Here is a 23911-nt window from a genome sequence, read left to right on the forward strand (position 1 = left end):
CTGGGAAACTTTGGGTTTTGCTGGGTCAGAATGACCAGGGCTGGCAGGTGAATTTAGGGTCACTACTGAAGCAGTTTAACTCTATTACCATTAGTGTTTTCCTCTAAAAGTTCTTGTCATTAGTCTTTGCATGTGAGGTAACCTGAATCTTTAATGCAGGAAAATCTGACTGTATCTTCAGCAGTACAAAGCAGTTACTTGAGAGCATGAGTGGGATGCCATGTCATTTCTCAACAGGCTCCTGAAATACTGACAGTTATTTTTACTTTATGTTTTTCATCATCAGTACTGCTAAAGCAGACATTCAGTGGGTTCATTATATTCTTTATAATTCCATTATATGTTTTTCAACCTCAAGCTGACTCCTGATTAGCAAGTCCATCTCTGTAAGTATCACTTTGAGCACCTCAACAAGATTACTTACATCCTGAAGTATAGCCATGTTTATGGGCAACACTGGTTGTTATGTGAGTTTTGATTACTGTGGAGTATTCTTATATATTCATAACCCTTTTTATAATGCTCCTGGATTGTCATAGAAGTCAAATCTCCCCACTCTCTGTTACATATCAGCTATAGGTGCCCTTATTTCACAGCCTCTCTCTGTCGTTTTATTTCACACACTGACCTTTCTGGTTTACATGATGAAAACATTACATTTTGCACCACGTCATTGGGTCTGAAAGTCTCACCTCAAAAAATCAGGAGACAGTTTAAATTCCAGAGATGCCCAATAAATGTTCTCCGCAGGTACAGAGACACTGCGAGGGAACACATGGTTACCAGTAAGAAATATCTGGTTATTTTCTGAATAAGGCAGGTTTTTGATGAACATCAGGGTCATTATGCAAGTGATGAATCAGAAGACTAAGTGATGAATCAGAAAATATCAAAGATTTGTCATTTGTAAGTTGTAGACATTTTGTCCTGTGGTGCTTACCACTTTTTTTTCCCAAGCAGACTGTGAAGTGCTCAACACGACATCTCTGCTGCTATTAAGATCCAAATTCTGCACTGTTAAAGTAGTAGACATCAAATATGTCAGATTATAGCATTGCACATTTAAGGGTGGAATGGTTGTACTCCATACATCTTTAATGACTTTAAAAAACAAGAACTGGGTGCAAAGAATGGATTTTCTTCAGTCAAACCAAAATTAGGCTCAAATATACAAAAACACTCACTTAAATCTTTTAATAGGTGGTGCTGAAGGTTCTAAAATGTCTTTTAACTCGAAAGTCAACAAAATTTGTTCAACTTAACAGCTAGATGATTGGGTATTCCAACAGGACAATGATCCCAAATGCACATGAAAACTCCTTCTGGAATGGAGAAAGTAGGCTTCTGAAATGGGCTCCTTTAACTGAAAACCCTACTGTGCCAGTCAAACATCAAACCACAATTATACCAGCTCTGTCTGTCTGTCTATCTATCTATCTATCTATCTATCTATCTATCTATCTATCTATCTATCTATCTATCTATCTATCTATCTGACAGCCTTGATGTGTTCAGTAGCTCTCTCAGCTATGAGTCAGAGTTTTACAGTTTCACAGGTTAACCCATCCAAATTCTATTTATGGGTCTGAGTTTTTTGGTTTTCTTCTAGTCTTTCATTTCATTCATTAGTTGCGTCCACTTTGTATTCTTGGTGTTAATCAGAAATCATTTTAACTTCAATATGTTTTACTTGTAAGGAGACATGTTTATTTTCTCAATAAGGAAACTTCTGCACAAAAAAAACCCTCTGATTAATGTCGTTCCAGTTATGGCTTGCAGTCCTTGTATATAAACCCTGGTTTTTGAGGGTTCTCAGCAGTTGAGTGTTTGGAGTGCTTTTTAGTCTCTGCCATTTTTACTCAAGTGCCTCTGAACAGTATTTCATGATTTGGCTGATTTTGGGGAGCTAAGAATGTGTTTTTCTGTTGCTTTTCTGCCTTAAAATTTATGACTCCACAAAGTCATCATTACCACCACTATCGCACATTCTTATATGTATGTGCACACTCAATCCAAATATTTTTTTCTGAAATAGCACAGTCGGTGATAAAATACAGGGCTAACTTAGAGTTTATTCCATTTAGAGAAAATAGGTAGGCTTTTGTCGTTCTTACTTCCTTACACCTTTAAAAATGCTTGTTTGCTTTTACAACTGGCCCTGTCTGCAGCTGGGGAGGGGCAGCGCAGATGGATTTGGGCTTCGTTATTTTTTCTCCCTTTGTAACAGCTCATTTAAAATCACGAGAGCCTGAAGCCCAAGACAGATGGAATCTACTTAAGAAAGAGTCAGTGTCTAATTTAACTCAAATGCTTCCTAATTTGAAGTAACTCTACACCTTTGTGAAAATGCTTCAGGAGCTCTTATGAAAGTTTCATTTAAAAAAAAGAAGAAGAAAAGTTTGGGTAAAATTTGTTGTTTTATATCATTCATTTTCTTAAATCTGTTATTTAGATGAAACTACCAAAAACAGGCCTTCCTGCTTCTGTCACTTGAAAGTTCCCAGAGTAGCATTTTTGCAGAGAGCAACATTAGACTGTGACTGAAGTTTTCTGGTCTCATCATTGCGTGTATAGCATATCAGGTCAGGCCCATGAACTAAGCCTGCTGTGAAATTGCTTAAGCTTGGTTTGAAAAGTATTCACGCAAGTCATATATCACCTGCTCTGAGCTCACCTTATCTTGACTGTTCTAATACTGCAACAAGAAGCCTCGCTTGCTCACATCAAAGAAATGTTTTGAAAGTCCCTTAAGCTCCCTTTAAAAAGTAGATCTCCTTGCAATATAAGGCTGGGCAATACGACCGTAGTGTGGGAAAAGCAAGCTTGGCTAATGATTTAGGAAACCTGTTTGTGATGTTAATTTCAAAATGATTAAAAACCTTAAGTGTTTGTGGATATGTTTTGGGGGCTTTTTTTTATGATGTCTTCTACTTTCACTTTATAATCAGAAAAAATACAAAAAAAAGTCAGAGGTAAATTAACTTTATTTTTTTTAAAAAAAAGAAAGGTTTATCACGCAAGGCAACAAAGAGAAGAAATGCAAACTGCTATGAACAGACCACAGGACCCCCGCACCTCCCCACCTCCACACCCACTGGCAGCAAAGGAGTTCTCATTACAACCAAATCAAAGGAGCAAGAGAACAAGACTCACATTGTTCTGATTGTGTTTACTTACACTAAAAACATTAAAATGGACAATCTGAATGTACAGTATAAGACAGACAGTTTTGATTTCACATGAATCCAAACACAGAACCTTACACTACCTCTTTTAGTTTTTATTCATGTTTTTTTGTTTTGTTTTGTTTTTTTAAAACATTTAGCCGACAGTATAAATGAAACAGGAAGGTTCACAGCTATGCAATACAACTGATTGATCACCTTAAGACAGACTATACATGTCGCAATGGGCACTTCGGGGGAAACGGGTTCACAAAAAATAACGGAGAAGCGAGGTCCCGTCCAGTTTTTTTGTTTTGTTTTTTTTTAATTAGATTTTTTTTTTTTTATTGAAGTAACATCAAACCTGCATGTTGAGGTAAGCATGCCACAGGGGAATACAGAGGAAGCGATTCCCTTTAAAAAGGACTCCCTTAACCATATCCCCACTCACTTTGTAATTCGCTTTGACAGTAAATCAATTCTTAAGCCTGGCCCCTTGGACTCCTCCAACCCTAGGTCCTCCTCTCTCAACATTCCTGCACACATGAATCACTCCAACTCCTGGCTTCTAGAAGGCATTTCCTGCCCGGCCCTCTCTCTCTCTCGTTCTCTCTGTCTGACTCCTCTGCTGAAAGCTGGGCAGGAACTGGGCCGAGCTTTGATTTGGACCCAGAGGAGAGACGGAGGGAGGAGAGCTCAGCTTAACACAGAACCCCGGCTCTGGGACTGCTAAGAGAGTAAGAGACATGGAGACTCGGGATGTGTCTGCACACCCAATAAGGGCTACAGTGCTTTATCCTTCAAATTGCAATGTGAGCAGTGGCAATATCACTCCCAGCACAAAAGCCAACCCAAGGGAGCGTCCTCCTTAGGATTTAAGTGTACATTCTTTCTAAGACAGATGTTTATTATTTCAGGTCTGAGACCATTTAACATGGAACATCATCACAGATTTTCGAGAACAATGCGGTATGTACTGTGAGGACTTACTGACTTACACGATGATGGAGCGGATAGCAGAGAATTCAAATATTTTATCCAAAAAACAACAAAAGAAAAACAACAAAAAAATACACAATGGGAACAAAAGGTGGCTCTTTAAAGCTGTACACCTGCTCAAACTTCCCTCTAGAAATCATTTTTGATGCCGAATCCACAGGATATGTACACACAACGTTTTGCCGGCTGAGCAGACTCGAAAAGACCAAAGCAGCTCTTAAAAACAACGGTCTAAATTTTTTTTTTTTTTTTCATATTTACACAAGTGAAACGTACATATTTTACAGAGATCACTGCACAAAAAAATCACAAATGGAGAGTTTTAAGAGTGTAGGACGAGTGAGGCTGCAGCTGAGTGAAAAGGGGTCATATGTCATGACAAGGAGAGCTGGCCTACTGTGCAATAGCTGCTGTGTGCACGTGCGTGTGTGTGCGTATGTATGTGTGCATGTGTTGTCTGCAGATGTGCATCTTTTTAAAGACTTCTTTATTTGCGAATGTTGCAAGTGTGTGATCTCATCCTCTTCCCCTCTCAGATCATGGCTCTTATCACCAGTCTCCCTTTGACCTGGTGGAGATAGGTGCTCTGCTCTGACTCTAAGCTCTGATTGGTCAGAGCCTCATCCTCACTATCAGCTGGCTCCTCTTTGACCTTGATGACCCCGTAGTGAGTGTCTGGGAGCTCGCTGCTCGAGCCGCTGCTGCTACTGCTGAGCGTGTGCTTCCGGATAACACCTCCAGGGGGCAGCCTGTCCTCCTGCATGCCCTCTACTTCCTCTCTGTGCTGCTCCTCCTGCTCTTCCTCCGATTCCTGCAGGTGTGCGCTGGGCTGACGTAACTGCTCAATGGACTTGGATAACAGCTGCAAAACATAATGCCTTAATATTAACGGTGCTATCCCACAGTCAACGGTCGCCAAAAATCAATCTTCAATGAGAGAAAAGCAAAAATAACTCGAACTTGAGGTTTCTGGCTTTATAACCAGAATTGCAGCTTTTAAAAACAAAGGTATTGTCCTCATAAGTCTATTTATAGTCATAATAATAATAAGACATGCAAAAAAAAAAAAAACCTCAGTCATTATTTGGTAATCAAATAAAGCAAACACTTCACAGTCCCTGTAACTACGTCATTCCCCATTTTAAAACTACAAAAACTAAAATAAAACACACAATGTCTTTCAAGTATTTCATGGTTCTACATCATGTATTGCAACAAAAATATGTTTTTCTTACACTGGATCAAAAAAGAAACACTTTAGAGCTGGAAAGGACCCTGACATGTACATTATTTGGAATAATAGAAAACTAAATTCTGTATTTCTTTTGACAAGCGCAATCAAACACCAATATCTGTTTAATGTAAGGCCAGCTATGAATGAAATGTTTCTGACTGATGCATTTAGGAGGGTTGCGGGTAGATTAGCCATTATTCCTGCCTTTTATGTGCATAAATAAATATTCTGTAGCAGTGACTGGACCATTAAAGGGGATTAGTGTCACTTAGTTGCATTATAATATAAAGCCTAACACGTAAAAAGGTCTTGCCAACTGCAAATCATGTTTTATTCTTTAAAAAATAGTTTATATTCTGCACAGTTCTGCTGCAGGGAGAAGAGAAAACATAAGATAACATTCTCCCTGCAGCATCCTCTCTACTGGCATCTGTGAGCACATCATATTACACTCTCAACCTGGATTATTTATTTAGCATAGCACTTCTTCTTTTTTTTCATACTCCCATTACAAATGTTCTTTCACCAATCACAGCTACAATTCTCCATACTTGTGTCTTGGGGCTTTGCTCAATGGCAGCTAACAGTGCCATAATATGATTATTTGACCACAGGGGGGCTCCAGAAACAGACAGGAAAGTGTTTCCCTCTAAATGGCTGGTAACAAATAACATTACAGCCTACAGAATCCGTATATAAATACCCTTTCAGCTACAGGAATTAGCCTCCTTAGCTTGGCACTAGTAATCAGAGTTCATGCCCCTTCCTAAGATCCCTAAGCGCTTCTAAATTTCCATTAGTGCCCCCTACTGTTGCTGGCACTAAAGGATGTTTCAAAGCAGCTGTAGACAAGCCTCTGCTAGGAAATTAATTAGGGCAATGTTTCAGAGATCCCTCTCAATAAACACTGAGGGCTCATCCCTGATTAGAGGCCATTTATAACCTCCACTTAAAGAGGCTTTATTTGCGATCTCATTGGCCTGAGTGATCAGAGCCAAACCTGTTCACGTTTTGCTACACAATATGTCCCTATTCTTCCAAACCTCCCAATAGAATCAGATTCACAGAATACTTAATAAGATGATAATATGATTTTAAAACAAATTTTTGCTTTCAGGCACATGTTTTGTGCGTCTGTACTGCACCACCAAAATCCAGCTTGTGGAGCTTTGTGCTTTTTATTATTTCAAGGTTTAAGTTGTTCTATGGTTCCCATGGCTCTAGCAGGGCTGAGTGTTGGGACACATCAGTATGAGAGCTCACACAATGCAGCCTTTCACAGTGTCTGCCACCTCGCACACGTCCCTCAGCAGCATAATTAGACTCAGTGTATTGGGAGGTCGCCTCGGCCAGCTCGCAGAAACACAAATATTGCCACAAAGGAACAAAATGCATTCTGGGCACTTTTTTTTTCTTCATTTGATCTAAGATGAATTGAATTTCACAGAGTTAGCATGTGAACAGCACTGATGCCTTAAGTTATGATAACAAAATTAGTGCAGGGGAAGGATTTCTTCCCCATTTGAAGTCAGGCAAAAGGTCCTGGCCTTGCAGAAATAACACAAGGACTTCAGGGAAGAACAGGCAACGGCCCAGGTCAGTAAACTTGAGCGGCCACGGATGCTTTTACAAAAGGCTAAAAATAGAGGAGCATTTGTGTGCTCAAAATGATTAAATCAGACTCCCTGCAGTAAAACAAGACCCTGTGAGGCCCAAACAGGAATACAAAATGCTGTGAAAAGATATTTGAAAGTCAAAATCCTCCCGTGCGCATTAATATTGATGACTAGCACTGTACCTTATTTATATGGACCTGCTGCTGGTATTGTTTCTGTTTCTCCAGGAAGTGCTGGTGTTGCTGCTGGATGACAAGTTGAGCCAGTGTGTTCTGAGGCAGCGGTGCTGACTGGGTTCTGTTCAAGGGCCGGTGTTTTGGTAGTTTTGGCCGAGTGCTGGAGGGACGATCCTTCATGGCCAGGGGGGACTGAGAGTGTGATGACATGGAGCCTTGGCCTTGTCAAAAGAAAAACAAAATCTCTTATTAAGTTTCTCCCAAATTCATGACATATAAATGACGTAATAAAGTTGTACAATGTATAAAATAATATACTTGGCACAATCTTACCAGAGGAGAGTATCTTCTGCTGCCTCATTTGCTCCTTCTGGAGGAGGTGTTGGAGGAGAGCCTGGTGGCTGGGGCTCACCTTAGACTCCAGGCCTGTCTGAAGGGGCACAGGGCCCAGCAGGTGCCCGGGCAGCCCGTGCTTGATTTCTGTTGATCTGTCTTTCAACCCCATAGCAGCCTGATATAAGAGTAAAGATAAAAAGTTGTACATCTTAGGGAAACAGAAGTGAATCTCTAAAACTGTGAGTTAGTGGCAGGGATAGCTCAGTAGGTAGAGTGGCCGCCGTCATGATTGGAAGGTCGGGGGTTCTAATCCACTGAACGGCTCCCCTGAGGTACCTCTGAGCAAGGTACCGTCCCTACACACTGCTCCCTGGTGCGCCTGCTTATTGGCTGCCCACTGCTTCACTGAGTGAATGGGTCAAATGCAGAGAGAGTAATTTCCCCACGGGGATCAATGAAGTGTATGTTATTATTAAGACCATTTCTTTAACACGTCTACTTCAATAATAGCTTTTTTTTTATGAATGAAAATTGCTCTTGTTGCATATATGAGTAAAGCTAAGGGTGAAATCGGACCATTGATGGTTAGAAGAAGCTGATGCACAGACCGCTGTGGAATGTGCCAGAGAACTAAAAGATGATATATCACGTGTTGTGCTATCAGGAGCTGCACTTGAGTGGACTTGGACTTTTTTAAAAGCTGTGATAAATGAGGTAACAGGGGAGGATAAGAGCACGCCTGACCCAGAACAATATTTATCTAAGGTCGATAAAATCATTTGGGGCCGCAGGTCAGTGACCTGTGCACCCAGACAGTCACTGATGGCAGGTTTTAAAACCTACAGAGCGAGTTGAAATGCTGACGCTGACTAAATGGCTACACTGGTGTATGCAGAAAGATTTCTTGTATGAGTAAGTGTGCAAAAGTGGTACTCACACTAATTGGCGAGGATGCAGTAGAAAGCCCCAAGGAGATGTTGGGTAAAGAGGGAGATGTGTATAAGCTCAGCATGGGGACAGAGCCCTCTGGTCGGAACAGTCTTGGCTGGGAAGGCCATCTCTACATCAAACATGTGGAATAAAGCAAAAGAGAGAAAGAGACAAAATTTAACAGGAGGTTGCAGATTTAGGAATCCAGCTGAGCACAGTTTCACAAGCCAACATGAGCACAGCCATGACCATAATGACCTATGATAAATAACAGCCCTCCTCACCGCAAACAAAGAGGTATGAGTTTTAATGTTTGGCGTTTAGGAAAATAATGGCACCACTGAGGATGGTATGCTATTATAAAGCAATGCAAACCTCTAAATCTACTGTTTTATCCTCAGCTCCTCAGTCCTTAGCCAGCCCTCTGCCTGTTCCTACTCCCCAGTCCCCACCCTCAAGCTACTCTCTCTGAGAACATCAGCAATGGGGCATACTTCCTGTACCCAGCTGAGCAGTGGACCAGCATGTGGTTTTGGAACAGCCATGTTTATCCTTCCAACCCCTACCAGTACTCAGTGACCTGTATGTGGATATCCGGCCCGTATTTGACCCGAGGGACCTGTTCCCTCTGAAAAAGGATACCTAATGTAACGGTGCACAAACACGCCTTGCTTTTGCAACAGGCATGAGGTCCACGAGCAGCCCCGCAGTCCACCGGTGTCTCGCATGAGAGCCCCGGCTAGGGCCGATACAATAGCAGTCCTGTGTGTTTATGTTGTTAGCATCTGGGTGTCTTTGGCTACCAGTGCCTGGGATATCAATTAAAATCCACAGTTTGACTGTCTCCCTAAGCCCCAACCTTCAGCCCGATGTCAGGGCGTCTCTCCCTTCTCTGTGTCACTGGAGGTCCCAGGGAGAGTAAACAGTGATGGTTAAGCAAAACACAGCTGCTCTGTTAAGATTGTTCAGAGATGTGTCATATCTGCCACACTTTATAATGGCCTGCTTTGTGAACTCAATCTGAGGGGAGCTCCGGTCAGTAACTCAGCCATGAATCTATTGGGAAACGCCTCAGAACAAATCAGTATAGGAATGCAGCCAGGCCGGTGACAGGAACACAACGACAAGCCAACAGCAGCCTTGCAGTCAAACTACAGATTTTCTTACTTTGCAAAGCATAAAACGAATTCTAAAGTACATCTGGAAAGAAAAAAAAATGTTTGATAGAAAAAAGATGTACACTTAGCTGCTTTTACGCTTAGCACTTTTAAGACGGGCTAAATTTATTTTCCTACATAGTGCCATCTTTATAAAAGAAAACATGGGCAATCAGCATGTGGGTCGAGCTGTGCCCATTTAATGTCAGTGTAGGGAGCCATTTTCACTGAAGTGTAACAGACGGAGGGACAACTGGCTGTTTTTATAGCTGCAAGCAGAAGGGCAGAGAGCCGTTTAGTGCCCTGACTTTAAATGATTATTTTTTGCTATTCAAATGATATGCCTGCAGAAAAGCTTAAGAATTTAGACCCTGCTGCTTTATGTTTTTGGCACAACAGTTGCAGTGCGTATGATTTATAAACATACCTCCGTTTTTGTGGTAGTAGGCAGAGAGGAGGGTCCATTTTCAGCCCCCAAGGCACTTGAAGCCCCTATGGGAGAGCTGGGGCCAGAGCCAGGGGCACTGTTAGTGGGCGTAGAATCTACAAAACATCAAGGAGTTAGACGCAGTATGCGTGCTCACACTCTGCACACAACACACATGTACTGAGGCTTAGCAAAACAGCTGTAAGCCTCACGACAGCTTAATGCGTATGGTCACAGCTGCCTGATTACAATGGTATTTTTTTACATCAAAGTGCAATAGCCATCATGTAATTATAATACTACAACATATGCTTGTGTTGCTTTTAGATAATATTTTAAGAACTGATAATAAGCTATTGAAGATTGTCTGCACACGTAACAGAAAAAAAGGAATTCAACACGTAGTTGGTTATGTTACACACCCATTAGCTCCAAAGCCCTCTTTTTGTAAGGAGTCATGATGTTTCCATCTCTCCTCTTTAGCATGGGGCTGCTTCTCCTCTCCGCCACCTTCTGCTTCAGTCTGGATCGTACCTTTAGGTTGGGCTCGGAGGCTAAAAATAAAAGACATTTTTCAGTAAGTCTGGATCGTATGGAGATAAGTTATGCTATCATGTGAGTGTATTCAAACAGGATGTGTTTATACAGCCTCAGTAAGGGAATGTATCAATGAAAGAATAAATAACAAGACTAACATAAAACAAAAAATAAATATGTCCAAAAAAAAGCATTGTTGTCATGCCCTGACATGTTACAACTTCAGTTTCGTAGAATTTCCAAGCAGGTTTCAGATAAATTAAATGAGTCAGGATTGGGCCCATTTCCACCTCATCTGGACTAAATTAGGTTGAGCAACACACAGGCTCTAAGTGAAATAGTCCGCTACCTGCCGCCCTGGTGACCACAGTCTGATACAGTAGCAACAGTTAAACTAACACAAAAACATGGCAGATGTTTGAGGCTCTCCCCACACTCTCCTCTTCCTAATGCGAACCAGAGATACCCAAATACACAATCAGAGCACATTACCAAAAAGCCTCACTCACACACAGCCTGGCCTCAAGTGATCCAGACTTATTATTAATGCACTTCCCCCTCGGCGCTGACCACCAGTATCCTTCATGACAGACAATGCTTTCAGACTTTCCCATTCTTCTTTATTATGGATTAAATATGTTGATCAAATGTTGACGTTTTGGCTCATTTTATTTTATTTGAACACTTTTTAAGTGGGTCAAATTTACTCAGCAGGAATGGTCTGGTCCAAGACTGCTATTCTAATAATGCTTCAATATAATCACCAAACTTTTGTAAGATACCCGAGATGACTTTTTCTACAAATTTTTGACAAAAAATTGGCAACTGAGAATAAATTTTTGCCATGCAAATCAATGCCTATAGATAAACAGACTGGAGGTAAATGTTAAGAATGGGAAGCAAAAAACAAATAGACCCTTTAAATAAGTACTGATGACATGATCATTAAGGTTGTTGGAAGAACTATATCTTTGACGCATTTGACGAAGAAAGAGATAAACAAGGACCAGAGGATGAATCATAGAAAGGAATTCATTTTGAATCATGTAACCATCGCTTATATGGATGCAACACTTTTACGACCACTGAACCGTGACTCTGTTAGTTATGTCTTGCAAAGACTTCCCGTCAACCTTTTAGGAATGAAAAACCGCAGCTACCTTCACACATAAATAAATAAGCAGAATGGATAAGCTGATTTTTTGACTGAAAGCCAGAGCACAAAGCTGTGCTAAAGTTATGTAAACCCTCTGTTACACAATAGCCAACCTGTTTCAATTATTTAGCTGATCAATAATTAAACAGGCCTTCCGCCATGTACAATATACAGATATACTTTACATAGGGAACACTGCGGGGAGGAGGAGAGGGAGAAGTGATGGGGGCAAAGCTAGGAGAGTGGGCCAAATGCTGCTATTTCTGGCTTTTGTCAAAAGCAGCAAAACCCTCTTCCCTAATACGTGGCACAGACCTCTAATCCTGTGGGTGTGAGGTAGAATGAAAGAGAGCGAGGGAGGAAGAAAGGAGGCAGGAGAGATAAATGGAGAGAAAACGCTGTTGGGAGTCTTATGAATTTGCTTCACGCCCTGCTGCCTTGATTGCTTTCTATTTTTACACGCTGCTGCCACCAAGCTACGCATCCCAATTGGTCGCCACGGGAACGCCAGACAGCAGCTTGTGAACAAACACTTTCTCACTGGTCTCTATGGGAAAAAAAAGCCCCGATACGCAGTGCAACAGGAGGTAATGATGGCGGCGGAAAAGCATAAACTCTGAGCACCTGGGTCACTTCTGTTCCGACGTCTCAGTTAATGACAACATTACTGTGCGGTCGTAAATCAATCTCCTTACATTATCGCCACTTAATCAGAACTTTAGCTCTGCTGTCACTGTGAGCACTTGTACCCATTAGAGATTGGACCTGGACAGATGGCTGAGTGGAAAGCTAAGGTGTGTGTTCTCTACATAAGGAGGCCAGCTATGCATTGTTTTGGGCATCCTTGTTTTAATTAATGCTGAACAGAAAAAAAAAATAGTGCTCATTATTTCAGAAACATTTTTTTTGGCCAAAGGTGCATTCCTTTTCACCTTAGACGTTCAATCTTTTAGGATCAGCACCTTAATTTCTTTTAATAAATCTTTCAGATACAAAAATCCGATTATATTCTTAGCACAGAGAGGCTCCACACAAACCTCACTTTGTTTTACTTTGGGCTTTTTACAGTTTTACCTTTGCAGGATTATTTTTGAAAATCTTTCCTGCACCTGCTGAATGCACACATTTAGTAACTGGGTCAAGACTAGGGAGGGTGTTGCACTTCTTACTGCTAAGCTGCAACTATTCTTGCCACAGACTATCGCGTGCCCTCGGCCTGTTGCAGTACCAGGAATTGAAACAAAGAGGATATATACCGAGTAAACAAGTTAATCATGTAAAATTCTTTAAACTACTTGAGTGAGTAAAATAGCGACAATGACACTAACACTATTGTTTACTTTTAGGCAAGATTTACCAACTATTATCAGGGCACCTATTAGCAGAAGTCATAATTAGAGACCAATAATCTAACAGGTTTGCACTCGTTCACTGTTACTCATTTACTAAATTTCAGTTGGTTTCAAGGTTTTCCTAAAAAACACAACATTTGTTTAGGGTAAGCACTTGGTTCCCTTTTTTAAGGGTGAGGAATTAAATGCAAAAAGCTTAATTGAATATGAGAAAAGACAGCTACTGATCACCAAGTTATGAGCTTGTGAAATAAACGCTGCACATGCATCGCAAACCTCATCGTTAACCTCAGAGTCAAAGAGTAAAAGAGGATGCTGAGCCGCCTGGCCGACTGAAGCAGCGGGGAGTCTAACGCGGCGCACTCGAGTCTTCTCCACTTTGCTTTGAGAGAGCTATCTTTGCTTAAACAAACAGTCCTGTCGAGGTTCATCCTGCCAGTGCCAGTTCTAAGACGGCAACACCTGCCAATCAGCTATCAGTGACAGCCGGTGGTTCGGGGAACAACACTACCTTTGTGCATCCCCCTCGCGTGCCAAGCTCTCAGAGGGCTTTAATGAAGACAGGCAGGAAGTGGGGGAGGAAGGCCTGAGCAGGAAATGACCACATATAGATCCAGGAATCCAAAGGGTTAGAGGGTTAGAAGTAGATTTATCAGTGCAAGCGACTGAGCCATAAATGGATGCACGAATGTGTCTCAGAAGCGGGGAGAACGAACTGTTATCCTTCCCCCTTTTATTTGTTTAAATGGGCCTTTCTGTACTCGCACTGAAATGCAAACAATGCCATAAACAGTCTCTCTGTTGTGTTAGATAAATTATTTTCCACTTGTTGCACCCCTTACATCGTGTCTTTGTCTAAAGCTACGTCTCAAAAGTGTAAATAGATATTTAGAGGAGATATTCCTCCTCCACTTCACAAAACGGTAACGCGCATCAGAGATCAAGATGCAATATAAATAAAATTTCACACAGCTTTCATTTACCTTTCTAATATTTGCTCTTGACATGAACTGGCTTTATTTTATAAGGTATAATTCTTCTTCCTGATCTCCAAATTGTGTACACGCACAACACGACAGGCCTGTAGTTAAATAACTCAACAAGTAGAACTGTTTTCCAGTGTAATTAAAAGAGACACAGAAGGGAAAAGAAGACAATATAATTTGATAACCTCATTGCCAAATTATGAAGCTTTTAACTTGGCAAGCTTTTATGCTTTTGCAAAGCAAGAGCTGCAGGAACTCCTCAAACTTTAAACCAACAAACCTGAGCTGCTTTTTAGTGACAACCTGTGTTTTTTTAAAATAGTTTTTAAAGCCCGTAAGTCAGGAGAAATTAATCTGCCATAATTCTTTCATTTACCGCTAATCAGCTTCAGAGAGGCCTTTGAACTGGGTTTATTATTATAACATAGGGATAAATGTGGGCCTTGTTAAGCTAATATTGGCAAGCTAATATTAGCACAAAAAAACAGCAGATCTATGCTTGTGAAAGAAAAACATGTGAAAATTGCAGTGCCCGTGTCTGTCTATCATGTTTTAAAATGATCCAAAAAAAGAATCAAGAAGACAAAAAAAGAAAAAAACAAGTTAACTTTCGCATGTTTTGTGTTGAGCCCTGGAGGAAACACGGGGGTGGGCGCAATGAGCCTAATCTTTAGAAAGTAATAAAATGACTAGCAGAAGAAAGCACACTGAAATAGTTAAATTAGATGGCTGTATATTTATGTATGTACAGTATTCATATGTATTTGCATTTTTATTTCAGTGGTGTCTGCATTTGCAAATTAGCAAACCTGTCTTCCTCAAGGGGAAGTCGTCCTTGCTCTCTACGGGCGATGGCAGAGTATACTGGCAAGTGGGCGATGTGCCGCCCAGAGGTGGAGAGCTTTGGTCCAGTGATGTGTGGTGAGAGGACCTGTTAATACAAGAATAAATCAAATAGCTGTAATATATGTTTCTGTGTGACCCAAACATGGCATTTTATCGGGCTCTAAATCAGTGGAAAGCACTTACGTATACCAGAGTTTTGGGTGCTGAATGAAAGAATGATTAGCTCCATTGCTAGCAGAGTCTTTAGCTGATTTGCTCAACAGAAACTCTTGGAGTTTCTGCTTCACTTCCGTACTAGCCACTGCACCTGTGAGACCAACACACGGAACGGAGGGGATTGGGGTTAACCTAGGGCTATGATTAACAACATATAATTCCATGCTTGTTGCTTTCAGATATCTGTTTCTATATCACATTCACCATAAAACTGAGATTCAGATCTGCTCTCTTCTCTATAATCCTTTTCGAATATATTTACTAGACTCTCCAACAAAATTATGTAGGAAGATCTCCCCCTAGTGGTCTAAGAACACTATATTAGTCCTGCTAGAGTGATCCTGCACAGAGATGTTCTTTCAAATCAGGTGGTTACAGTTGCAGGGTACAGTTTCAACTTTGCCCTGACAAAGTCATAAATCTCATCTATTATTAGGTATAAGGTAAAAACAGAAATGAAATACTATATCCGGCTCGATTTTCATTGTGCTGTTCAAAGACATTTTCCCCTAAACACTAAACTTAAATGTCACCTGCCAACTTTATGTCATTCACTGGTTAAGTATCGCTGCCATCATTGCTTTATTGTTTCGTTTTATCTGATGTTTAAAGCACATTTGAGCTGCGTGGTTTACCTTGTTGCCAGACGTCATCCAACAGTTTGAGCAAATACTGAGAAAAGCAATAGCCAGAGGGCAATTTCTCCTCTAGTCACGCTCACCTGTGCAGTCTGAAAATTATACTTTCCATGATTTTGTATTTATTTATCTTTTGTATCGCATCTAATATGACTGAGAACTGATTATCACCAACCTAAGCACAGAAATATCCAAAGCATCTGCCTGACTAAGATTAAGAGGTAAAATGTGTTTATATTAACTTATCTTTATTGTTTTGTATAGTACATCTATTAGTTATAACAGCAGATATTGGAAAAGATTTTGTGAAAGTGTTTATTACAATAAATATCTAGGTTCATGATGCCTACAAAGGTGATGCTTTCCACATTTATAAAAGTTTTATAATAGTGGTGACAGAAGAGGTTCTTGGTCCAAAGGGAATATTTTAACGAGTGTAACACCAAGCTTTACTGTAGTGAAGCTTTCCTATCCAGCTGTTGTATGCATATTGTGCTTCAGCCATTCAGCTAATGTGATGTGTTAAAAAAAGGATTGATGGGTTAAAACGTGTGGCCCCATGCTTGCTTTCATCTGTGTCCTTTAAAAAATATATTAAAAAACTATTGGTAGCGGTGACGGTGTCGAGCTCTTACTCTCTCTGGAGCGTTCCTTGCCCCTGAGGCTCAGGCTGGAAATGTGGTGTTCTCGTCGATGCTTCTCCTGCTCCTTCTCCTGCTGGCTCTGCTGCTGCTGCTGCTGCTCCAAACGGCGCTCCTTCTCTGCAAGTTCCTGCTGTTGTTTCATGGCCTGGAGCTCCTGCTGAAGCTGGGAAGCATGTAGGCATCACATCAGCATGAACACAGCACTTTTTTTAAATAAATCACAGTGGCTTTGGCTAAATTTTGCACTTTCTATTTTGCAGTGATGGCTAACTTTGTGTTTGACGGTAAAAAACTAAAGTCATGCTGAGCTAATGTATTGCTCAACACTTTGCCCTGCTGCGCTGAGTTGTTTCCCCTTTTCTGCACTTTTTTTGATGTTTTCCTTAGTTATACAGTTTTCTAGTGATCTGCTATATGTCATGCTGTTTTCTGTTGTTTTGTGTTGTGTTGTGTTGTGCTGTGCTGTGTCTCCGTACAACTGTTCTAACCTTGAGGTGCTCCTGGAGCTGAGCCTGGTGCTGACGGGTCAACTTTTCATGCTGCTTCTGGAACTCGCTGATTAGCAGCTGCTTCTGGATTTGCTGCTGTTTCTGAATGAGGAGCAGCTCCTGCTGCAGCTGCCTCTCCCACAGTCCTGGGTCCGAGCCTGGCCCCAGCATCCTCAGATCTGTGCGGAGGTCCAAAGGAGACAAGGGCTCCACAGCCAATGGCACGTCTGGTTTAATATCCACTGTGGCACAGAAACGGCAGAGCAAAAAGAGATTTGTCAGTCCTAATTGTACCCTCAACAACTCAAGTCGGAATCAGAGGAGGCTTTGTGGAATCTATAAGGAATCTTAAAAGTTACAGATGACAGAAGCAAAGTGAAGACTAAAGAGGAGAGAAAGACAAGGTTCGGAAAGGAAAAGCAAATTCTATCCCATGATCCTCAGAAACCTGCAATTATAATAGTTTCTATAAACAAACACGGGATCACATCCGTCAGCGCAGAGTCTACTGGGAGTAGCTGCATATGGACATTTGGAACAAAATATTTAAGTAGTTATGTAGAGTATTTATATAAGCCCTGTCTTCCCAGTTGATAAATAAATAAAGGGATTCTGTCAGGCAGATATCCCTTTTTAACATAAATAATTTAAGGTGAAGTAGATTGGGAATCTGTAAGTTTGCAGATCCATGCTTCTGTGATCTCTCTTTTTCTGTTCTCGAGTGCAGATGCTGCAATGTGCGCATTGGTAAGAGCTGCCTCTATTATAAGTAATTGCCAGATACAAAGTGAGAGGGCATCCCTTTGGTCTCCAAGCTCTATATATAGCCTGTTCCACAGAGAAAATCGATTGCTGGTTAAGAACATAGGAGACAGGGCTACTTCATCTCTCTTCTCCATAGAGGATGTTTAGTGATTGTACAATATTTTCCTTATTGCTTTGCCTTTGCTTTAATCCACACTACTCTATCCAGTTTAAGTAACATTTTTTTTCTGAAGAATCACATCTCTGAACCAGCTTTAGGTATTATAAAAGGTATTCGTGTGTACATTTGGCCAGTGAATAAAATAAAAATGTCCAATCGCTAGAAAAGTAGACATGTTATTCATGCTGATCATGGTGTGACATTCAAGGGAAGATACGCATTGTCCAGACTGTATAATGCTGCTTCCATTTTTAAACCAGAGAAATATTCAAAGCTACTTAAAATTCCAGTGGAGCTGGAGGGGAGAGTTATTGAGTGCATTCATTGCCTTAATCTTCTCGAGGGTCACATCTGAGAGAACAAATACCACACCACCTGTTCTTTGAAAGCTGAGCGAAAACTGACACTTCATATAATAATAATCTTTCGTTGGGTTCTGTTACGCAATAATACTTTTTACACTAAAATGCCACAAAAAAAGGTTTAAACCTGCTAAAAAAAAAGAGCCAGTAGCCAACAGTTAGGAAGCAGAAACCCCCACCCTCCACCCCCACCCCGTTCACTGATGCTGTGAAGCTCACTGGCGTCCATTTGTTTTGCCGTGTAGCCTGTTTTTCATTGCCACCATTCCATGTGTATGCGGCGGTGATGATTATAAATAGAAACATAAAAGCAAGTGGCGCAATCCTGGTCTGTGACAAACCCCACACCCTAGTATCCACCACCGTAACTTGCCGCTGCCATGGCAACGCTGGCGACGTAATTATGTCTCCCCATTCTGCAGTGATCGAGTCTCACTGCATGTCATCTTCTGCCTACATTGGCAATGTGACATGTTGACTATTATATCAGCTTTTTGCCTCTTATATAAGAAAGGAGTCCCCACTAGAGAGAGAGCGAGCGAGAGACAGAGAGAAAGCATTATAAAACCCACCAACACAAACATTCTCACACACACAAATACACACACGCATATTTGGGAGAGAATCGTTGGTTAGGTGATAAGTTGTCTTAAAACATTTTCAAAAAAGTGAAGGCAGCTTGAGGGGACTCCCGTGCTGTATATTTCCTCTCTGTGTTCTAAAAACAGCTCCAATCAAAAGACAGAAGAGGGCAACAGCTCGGCAGGCGCGGAGAACAGGCACCTGTAGAACAAACCCTTCCCGTCTGACAGGGAATATTAATCTTGGCTTGTAAGCACTTTACAAAGGACTCTTTTGTAGCGGACGCTGTTCCAGGAGCAGCCGTGACCCTGTGAACCGTCGAAGGGTTCGGAGAGTCAGACAACATTAGTGCTACTTTTTCATAATGGACCTAAATATAGCAACAAAAAACACCTGCTGCCTGAGAGAATTCACCACTGTGATACCTAATTAATCTCATATTTCATTCCGTACTCTTACTGCGACTGGCATTAAGGACCTCCACTTTGATCTGCACATCAAGCTGAGCCTCCATCACAAAATCTCAGACAGTGGTTTAACATGATGGGAAGGGGGAGGGAGGGAGGAAGGAGAGAGGAGGAGGACCATGAAAGCTTAAGCCACCTTTGATAACCAGGACTGTATGCGATGGCCCTTGAGGAAACCTTAACAGCCTCATGTGCCTGTTCTATTCTTGTCTGGTTTCTGTTGGCAAGAATAAAGCTGAATGGAAAGACAATGTTAAAGGAAAAAAGTAAAGCCCTAAAGCAAGGGTGGCACTGTTCCAACCACACTGAAGCATCTACCTTTTTAAAGTACAATTTGCAACTAACAATTCTCATCATCAATATTATCGTCCATGAACAGCCCTGGATATCGTCTCCGCTGTTGTAAATTTACAGTTATATAGATGCATTTAAATAAAATGCACCTCGAAACTACCCAAACCGAAATGTGCTGTTTCTGTATCAAAAAAATATGGAACCACCAGTAACTAGGTCTAAATATAAGTGCTTTTCTGAGCAGGGTCTTAATATAGACAACGTGCGAGAGGCTGTCACAGTTGTGAGGCCGCCTGCTCAATTTAACATGGGCAAAAATAAAAGAGCAGTGTCACATTTATGTAACTTTCAGGTCCTTTTTCTAAATGATCACTCACAAGGAAGAGCCTTCCACTTCTGGTTCAGTGGTCTGACTGGAGATCATGGATAATTTTGATGAGTCTCGATTGGTACAAAGCGCACAGAAGTGTCTCTAGGCGGTGGTAAACATGAGATTTATGAATGACAGGTCCCAAATTTGTTTTTAGCACAAGGGAGCAACAAGCACCCTGCCCCGTGCCCAAATTCCTCCCTGTGGAGGGCCTGCCAAGGGGGGATTGGGTGACTCATGGCCTGTGACCACACTCCCAGTGCAGCGTCGCACCGCCAGTGTCCCCAAAGTGTTTATTTCTATAACCGATCTGCCTCTCATTAGCCTTGGTGGCGGTTAGGGTGACAATCACGGCCTTAATTTGAGATGTTGGATGGCTATCTTTTTTTGCCTCAGGCCACATTAGCAGGCTTCCCATCGTAGAGAGACACATCACCAGTGACACTACTATTACACATGAGGATACCAAAAGACATATGAAGATGCACACTGCAAAATATTAACACAATAGATCAATAACGCAGGCTTTGTTTGACTTCCAGGCTACAATAATGATTTAGCATTTTTTGAGAGCTTCTAAACTGACTATTAAAATGAGGATGGAGTTATTAATATGGTAAACGGTGTCTCCTGACTATAAATACTGCAGGTATTCTTAACCAGCTGTTTGCACCTGGGGGTATATTCTGGTGCCACTGTGTGAGACTGAAGAAAAAAGGCACATAAAGCTTCTGTTCACTCACTTCTGTTCAAAAATGTCTGTTGGTAAACCAGTTAACAAGTATTAACATAAATGCTTATTTAGGGCTTATCTGGGGCTTAGTCTAGTTTCAGAGATGTGTTTAAATAACAATAGCACTCGTGCAACATGTACTATGGAGTCTATTCAGAACACATTCAGTTATTTCATTACAATTCTGTAATGAAATAACCAAGTGCTAATATTCTGTAAATATTAGCACTTTGATTCTAAAAGTTAAGATCAATAAATTAGCGTAAAAAAATTTTCAGCAAATAAAAAGTATGAAATTCATATAAATGCAGCATTAGAGGTTGTTGCTGTTATGTAACTTGACTTCCACCAGTTTTCCCAACAACTGCTTTTTTTGCTTGATGAAATTAAAACCCGTACAAGGCCAGAAACATCACTACAAGTGCAGCTGTAGTTGTGTTTTTCCACTGAACCACAGGAGTGTGCACAACAAGAAGGATACCATCTTCACTTTGCTGATACTGCTCCTAGACCGTTATGTATAATTTGCACTTTATTAGTTATTTGCCCATTTGAGCATCAAAATAATGAAACACTATGAACTGCACTTTAACCGCGCATGTTGTGAACGTTTCGTGTGAAACAGAGAGGGTTGCTGATCTAAATTCCCTGTCTGACAGTATAAATAGAACCAGATACAGAAGATGTTTGAGGGCAAAAATAAGCTGATGCTTGGGACTGCAATGTGGTGCTGGATCTCTCATTAAGTGCCTTGTTATTTTGAGCAGCTGGCATGTCTAAACCAGGAAACAGGTCTTTATTTTTAAGACTCAGGCTCGTCCTTGCAGCTGAGCCAGAGCTGCGGTCTGCAGGCTATCTACTAACAAAGAGAACTGAGCTGAGCCACCACAGGCCTCTCACTGAGAGGAGCCAGGAGTCCAGTTGTCTCCCGTCCTACCGTCATAGCTAATCGTCTTATAAAACAACATATATATGAAACTGTTATCCAGGCACAATGTAGAAAGCCCAGCAAAGGACAAGTAACAACTGGGAAGTCCTTCTGTAACACGGCCAGCTGATCCTAGAGTCACTTAAATTCCAAATAAATCAATCAGCAAGAGTCAATTACCTTAGCTCGCTGCACAACCGCAAACCCTCTAACCAACCATTAGCATAAACAACATGAATATCGAGATAAACAGTGAGAAATATGCATCTTGTCCAATGTATTTCTAATTTTTGATGATCAAACTGTTATAACACTTCTACAACATTTCAGAAGCAGAATCAGTTCATTCTCATAATGAGTCATTTTCATGCAGTGAAACAAAATAAAATTCTTTGTATTATTTTGAACCATCTCTTTTGCAGTAAGCACTTCAAACACAGATGAATAGATCAAGGATATGGACAAGGGGACTTGAAATGTAGGCCACTGTTATTGTCTGAAAGGTCCCCATTAATATTTTACATGCAGGGAAAACTAATTACTTTTTTTCCCTGTTTGTCAAGAGCCCATCTGAAGACTGTTTTAATCACAACTTTGATGATGCTGTCACTGAGCAAAACAAAAATGCAACGGAGCCCTCTTTCTTTCCTGATCCGCTTGAAACGGCAGACAAGTACAGTATCATATAAAAGGTCAAGCAGTTTTCTTTAGAAAACAGTTCACAACAAACCTATTCAGTCAGTGCAAGGACCGCGTCATCAACAAGAATCCGCACAGATAGAGTGTCATGAAAATTTAACAGCCAATGATTGAGCTCTCCCCGTGTCTAAAGGCACTGTACCAGCTATGTCTACAACTCTTTCACAACACGCAGTAAACTCACGGAAAGACACCTCTGAGCAGCTTCCTTAGACAAATAATGTTACTCAATGTGGACTGATTTGCTGTAAAGTGGAAAGAACAAATTAAACAGACAAATGACAGAATCCTCTATAAATATCTGTTCCAAACCATAGTTATATCAGGACCTTGCTGAGATGGAATGATAACGCACAGACGCCTAATCTTAGCAGGCTAATGCCATAAGCTGAAAATAACTCACCTAAGAATAGCTGACCCACAGAATAAGCAAGGAGCCCGATTTCAGGCGCTCTGTATAGCTGTTGTTTGGCTCGTAAGCCGCTAAAGTCAAAGGAAGAAAGCTCTGCTCCTGTAGCCTGATAGTCAAATAACCTGCTCTATTGACAGACGTGGAATGTGTCATCTCTGTGTCATCCCCGGGACTTATTTTTAAATCTTTTCACGTTTACTCCACTGCCTCTTCGTGTTTTCAGTTTGCTTGCCTGAATCTTTTTGGTATTTTTAAAATGTACATTTCACTCTGGGTTTTTGGTGGTGTTTTTTTTTTTTTTTTGTTGGATATGCTTAAAAAAAAATCTTACTGTACATGAAACTAAAATTATTCAACATCCTGTTCCTCACATTGTGGGCTTATTTCAGAAGTAGTAACAACTCAGTGGTCATAGCACATTAAATTAAGCAATGGTATGACTTTGCCATTACTCATGCTTCCCAGCGATCCAAACAAGAATGGAGTTTTTTTTTAACTCTAAACTAATTTCTCCAAACATGTTTTGAATTTTATCAATAGCCGCTTTGAGGGGAAAAAAAAACAAAACAAAAACCCAATGCAAATAAGGTGTGACTCATCTTTCGACAATACAGAGAATAGAGCTTACTCATACTGATGTCATGTACTCAATTCAATTCTCAGGTCAGAAATAGAAACAGTCGAGAGAGAAACCTTTCACATGTCCCCTCAGTATTTCTATCACAGTTCTTCCTGTTCCCTGAAAAGTGCATGCTGACATGGAAGCTTGAAAAACACAGCATCCCTGTCATGTTCACACTGACTCGTTTCAGACAAGCAGAGCATGGGAACAGCGTTAACACATTCTCTCATTTTAGCAGAGCACTTTTTAACTCAAAGCGTCCTCTGCGTCTAAATAGAGAAGCACAATATTTAAAGCGGCGCATGTTATCGCAAGCTTAAATACCTCGTTTCAAGAAGAAGTGCCTGGTCGTACCACGCTGCTGTGCTGAGAAGCTTTGAGTTCTCTTTTCGCACAGAAAGAGAGAGATCGGGCGAGCGCAAAGAGTTGAGAGTACGGGAGAGTGAGAGAGAAGGACAGAGCGAATGTGTGCACGAGAGGCACAGTGGATGTAAGACAGCAGGGAAGTAGGAAGAGATTTAAAGACAGAGGGGAGACAGAGATTGGGATGCAAAGAAGGTGGAAAAAAAAGGATAAGGCATTCCTCAAGGGGAGTGGAAACGCCAGGCTGTGTGA

General features: G+C 41.1%; 1 protein-coding gene across 9 annotated transcripts in view; it reads right to left on the reverse strand.

Moving 5' to 3' along the window:
* Positions 1-2966: 2966 nt before the first annotated feature.
* hdac9b (histone deacetylase 9b) overlaps positions 2967-23911 on the reverse strand; it is a 41496-nt gene continuing 20551 nt past the window's right edge. For 7 of the 9 annotated variants that reach the window (XM_040031096.1, XM_040031091.1, XM_040031095.1 and 4 more), the window contains 10 exons: positions 16903-17144; positions 16406-16577; positions 15100-15232; positions 14880-15001; positions 10462-10593; positions 10040-10155; positions 8463-8585; positions 7523-7700; positions 7196-7410; positions 2967-5025 (listed from right to left, as the gene is read on the reverse strand). In XM_040031096.1, the coding sequence (XP_039887030.1) occupies positions 4696-5025; positions 7196-7410; positions 7523-7700; positions 8463-8585; positions 10040-10155; positions 10462-10593; positions 14880-15001; positions 15100-15232; positions 16406-16577; positions 16903-17144 (1763 nt within the window). In that variant the 3' untranslated portion in view covers positions 2967-4695. Of the gene's footprint in view, positions 5026-7195; positions 7411-7522; positions 7701-8462; positions 8586-10039; positions 10156-10461; positions 10594-14879; positions 15002-15099; positions 15233-16405; positions 16578-16902; positions 17145-23620; positions 23905-23911 lie in introns of those variants that run through there. The other 2 variants (XM_040031097.1, XM_040031092.1) reach the window with 2 other exon arrangements.

Source organism: Simochromis diagramma, unplaced genomic scaffold (genome assembly GCF_900408965.1).
Source record: "Simochromis diagramma unplaced genomic scaffold, fSimDia1.1 OVJJ01000361.1, whole genome shotgun sequence".
NCBI classification, from domain to species: Eukaryota; Metazoa; Chordata; class Actinopteri; order Cichliformes; family Cichlidae; genus Simochromis; species Simochromis diagramma.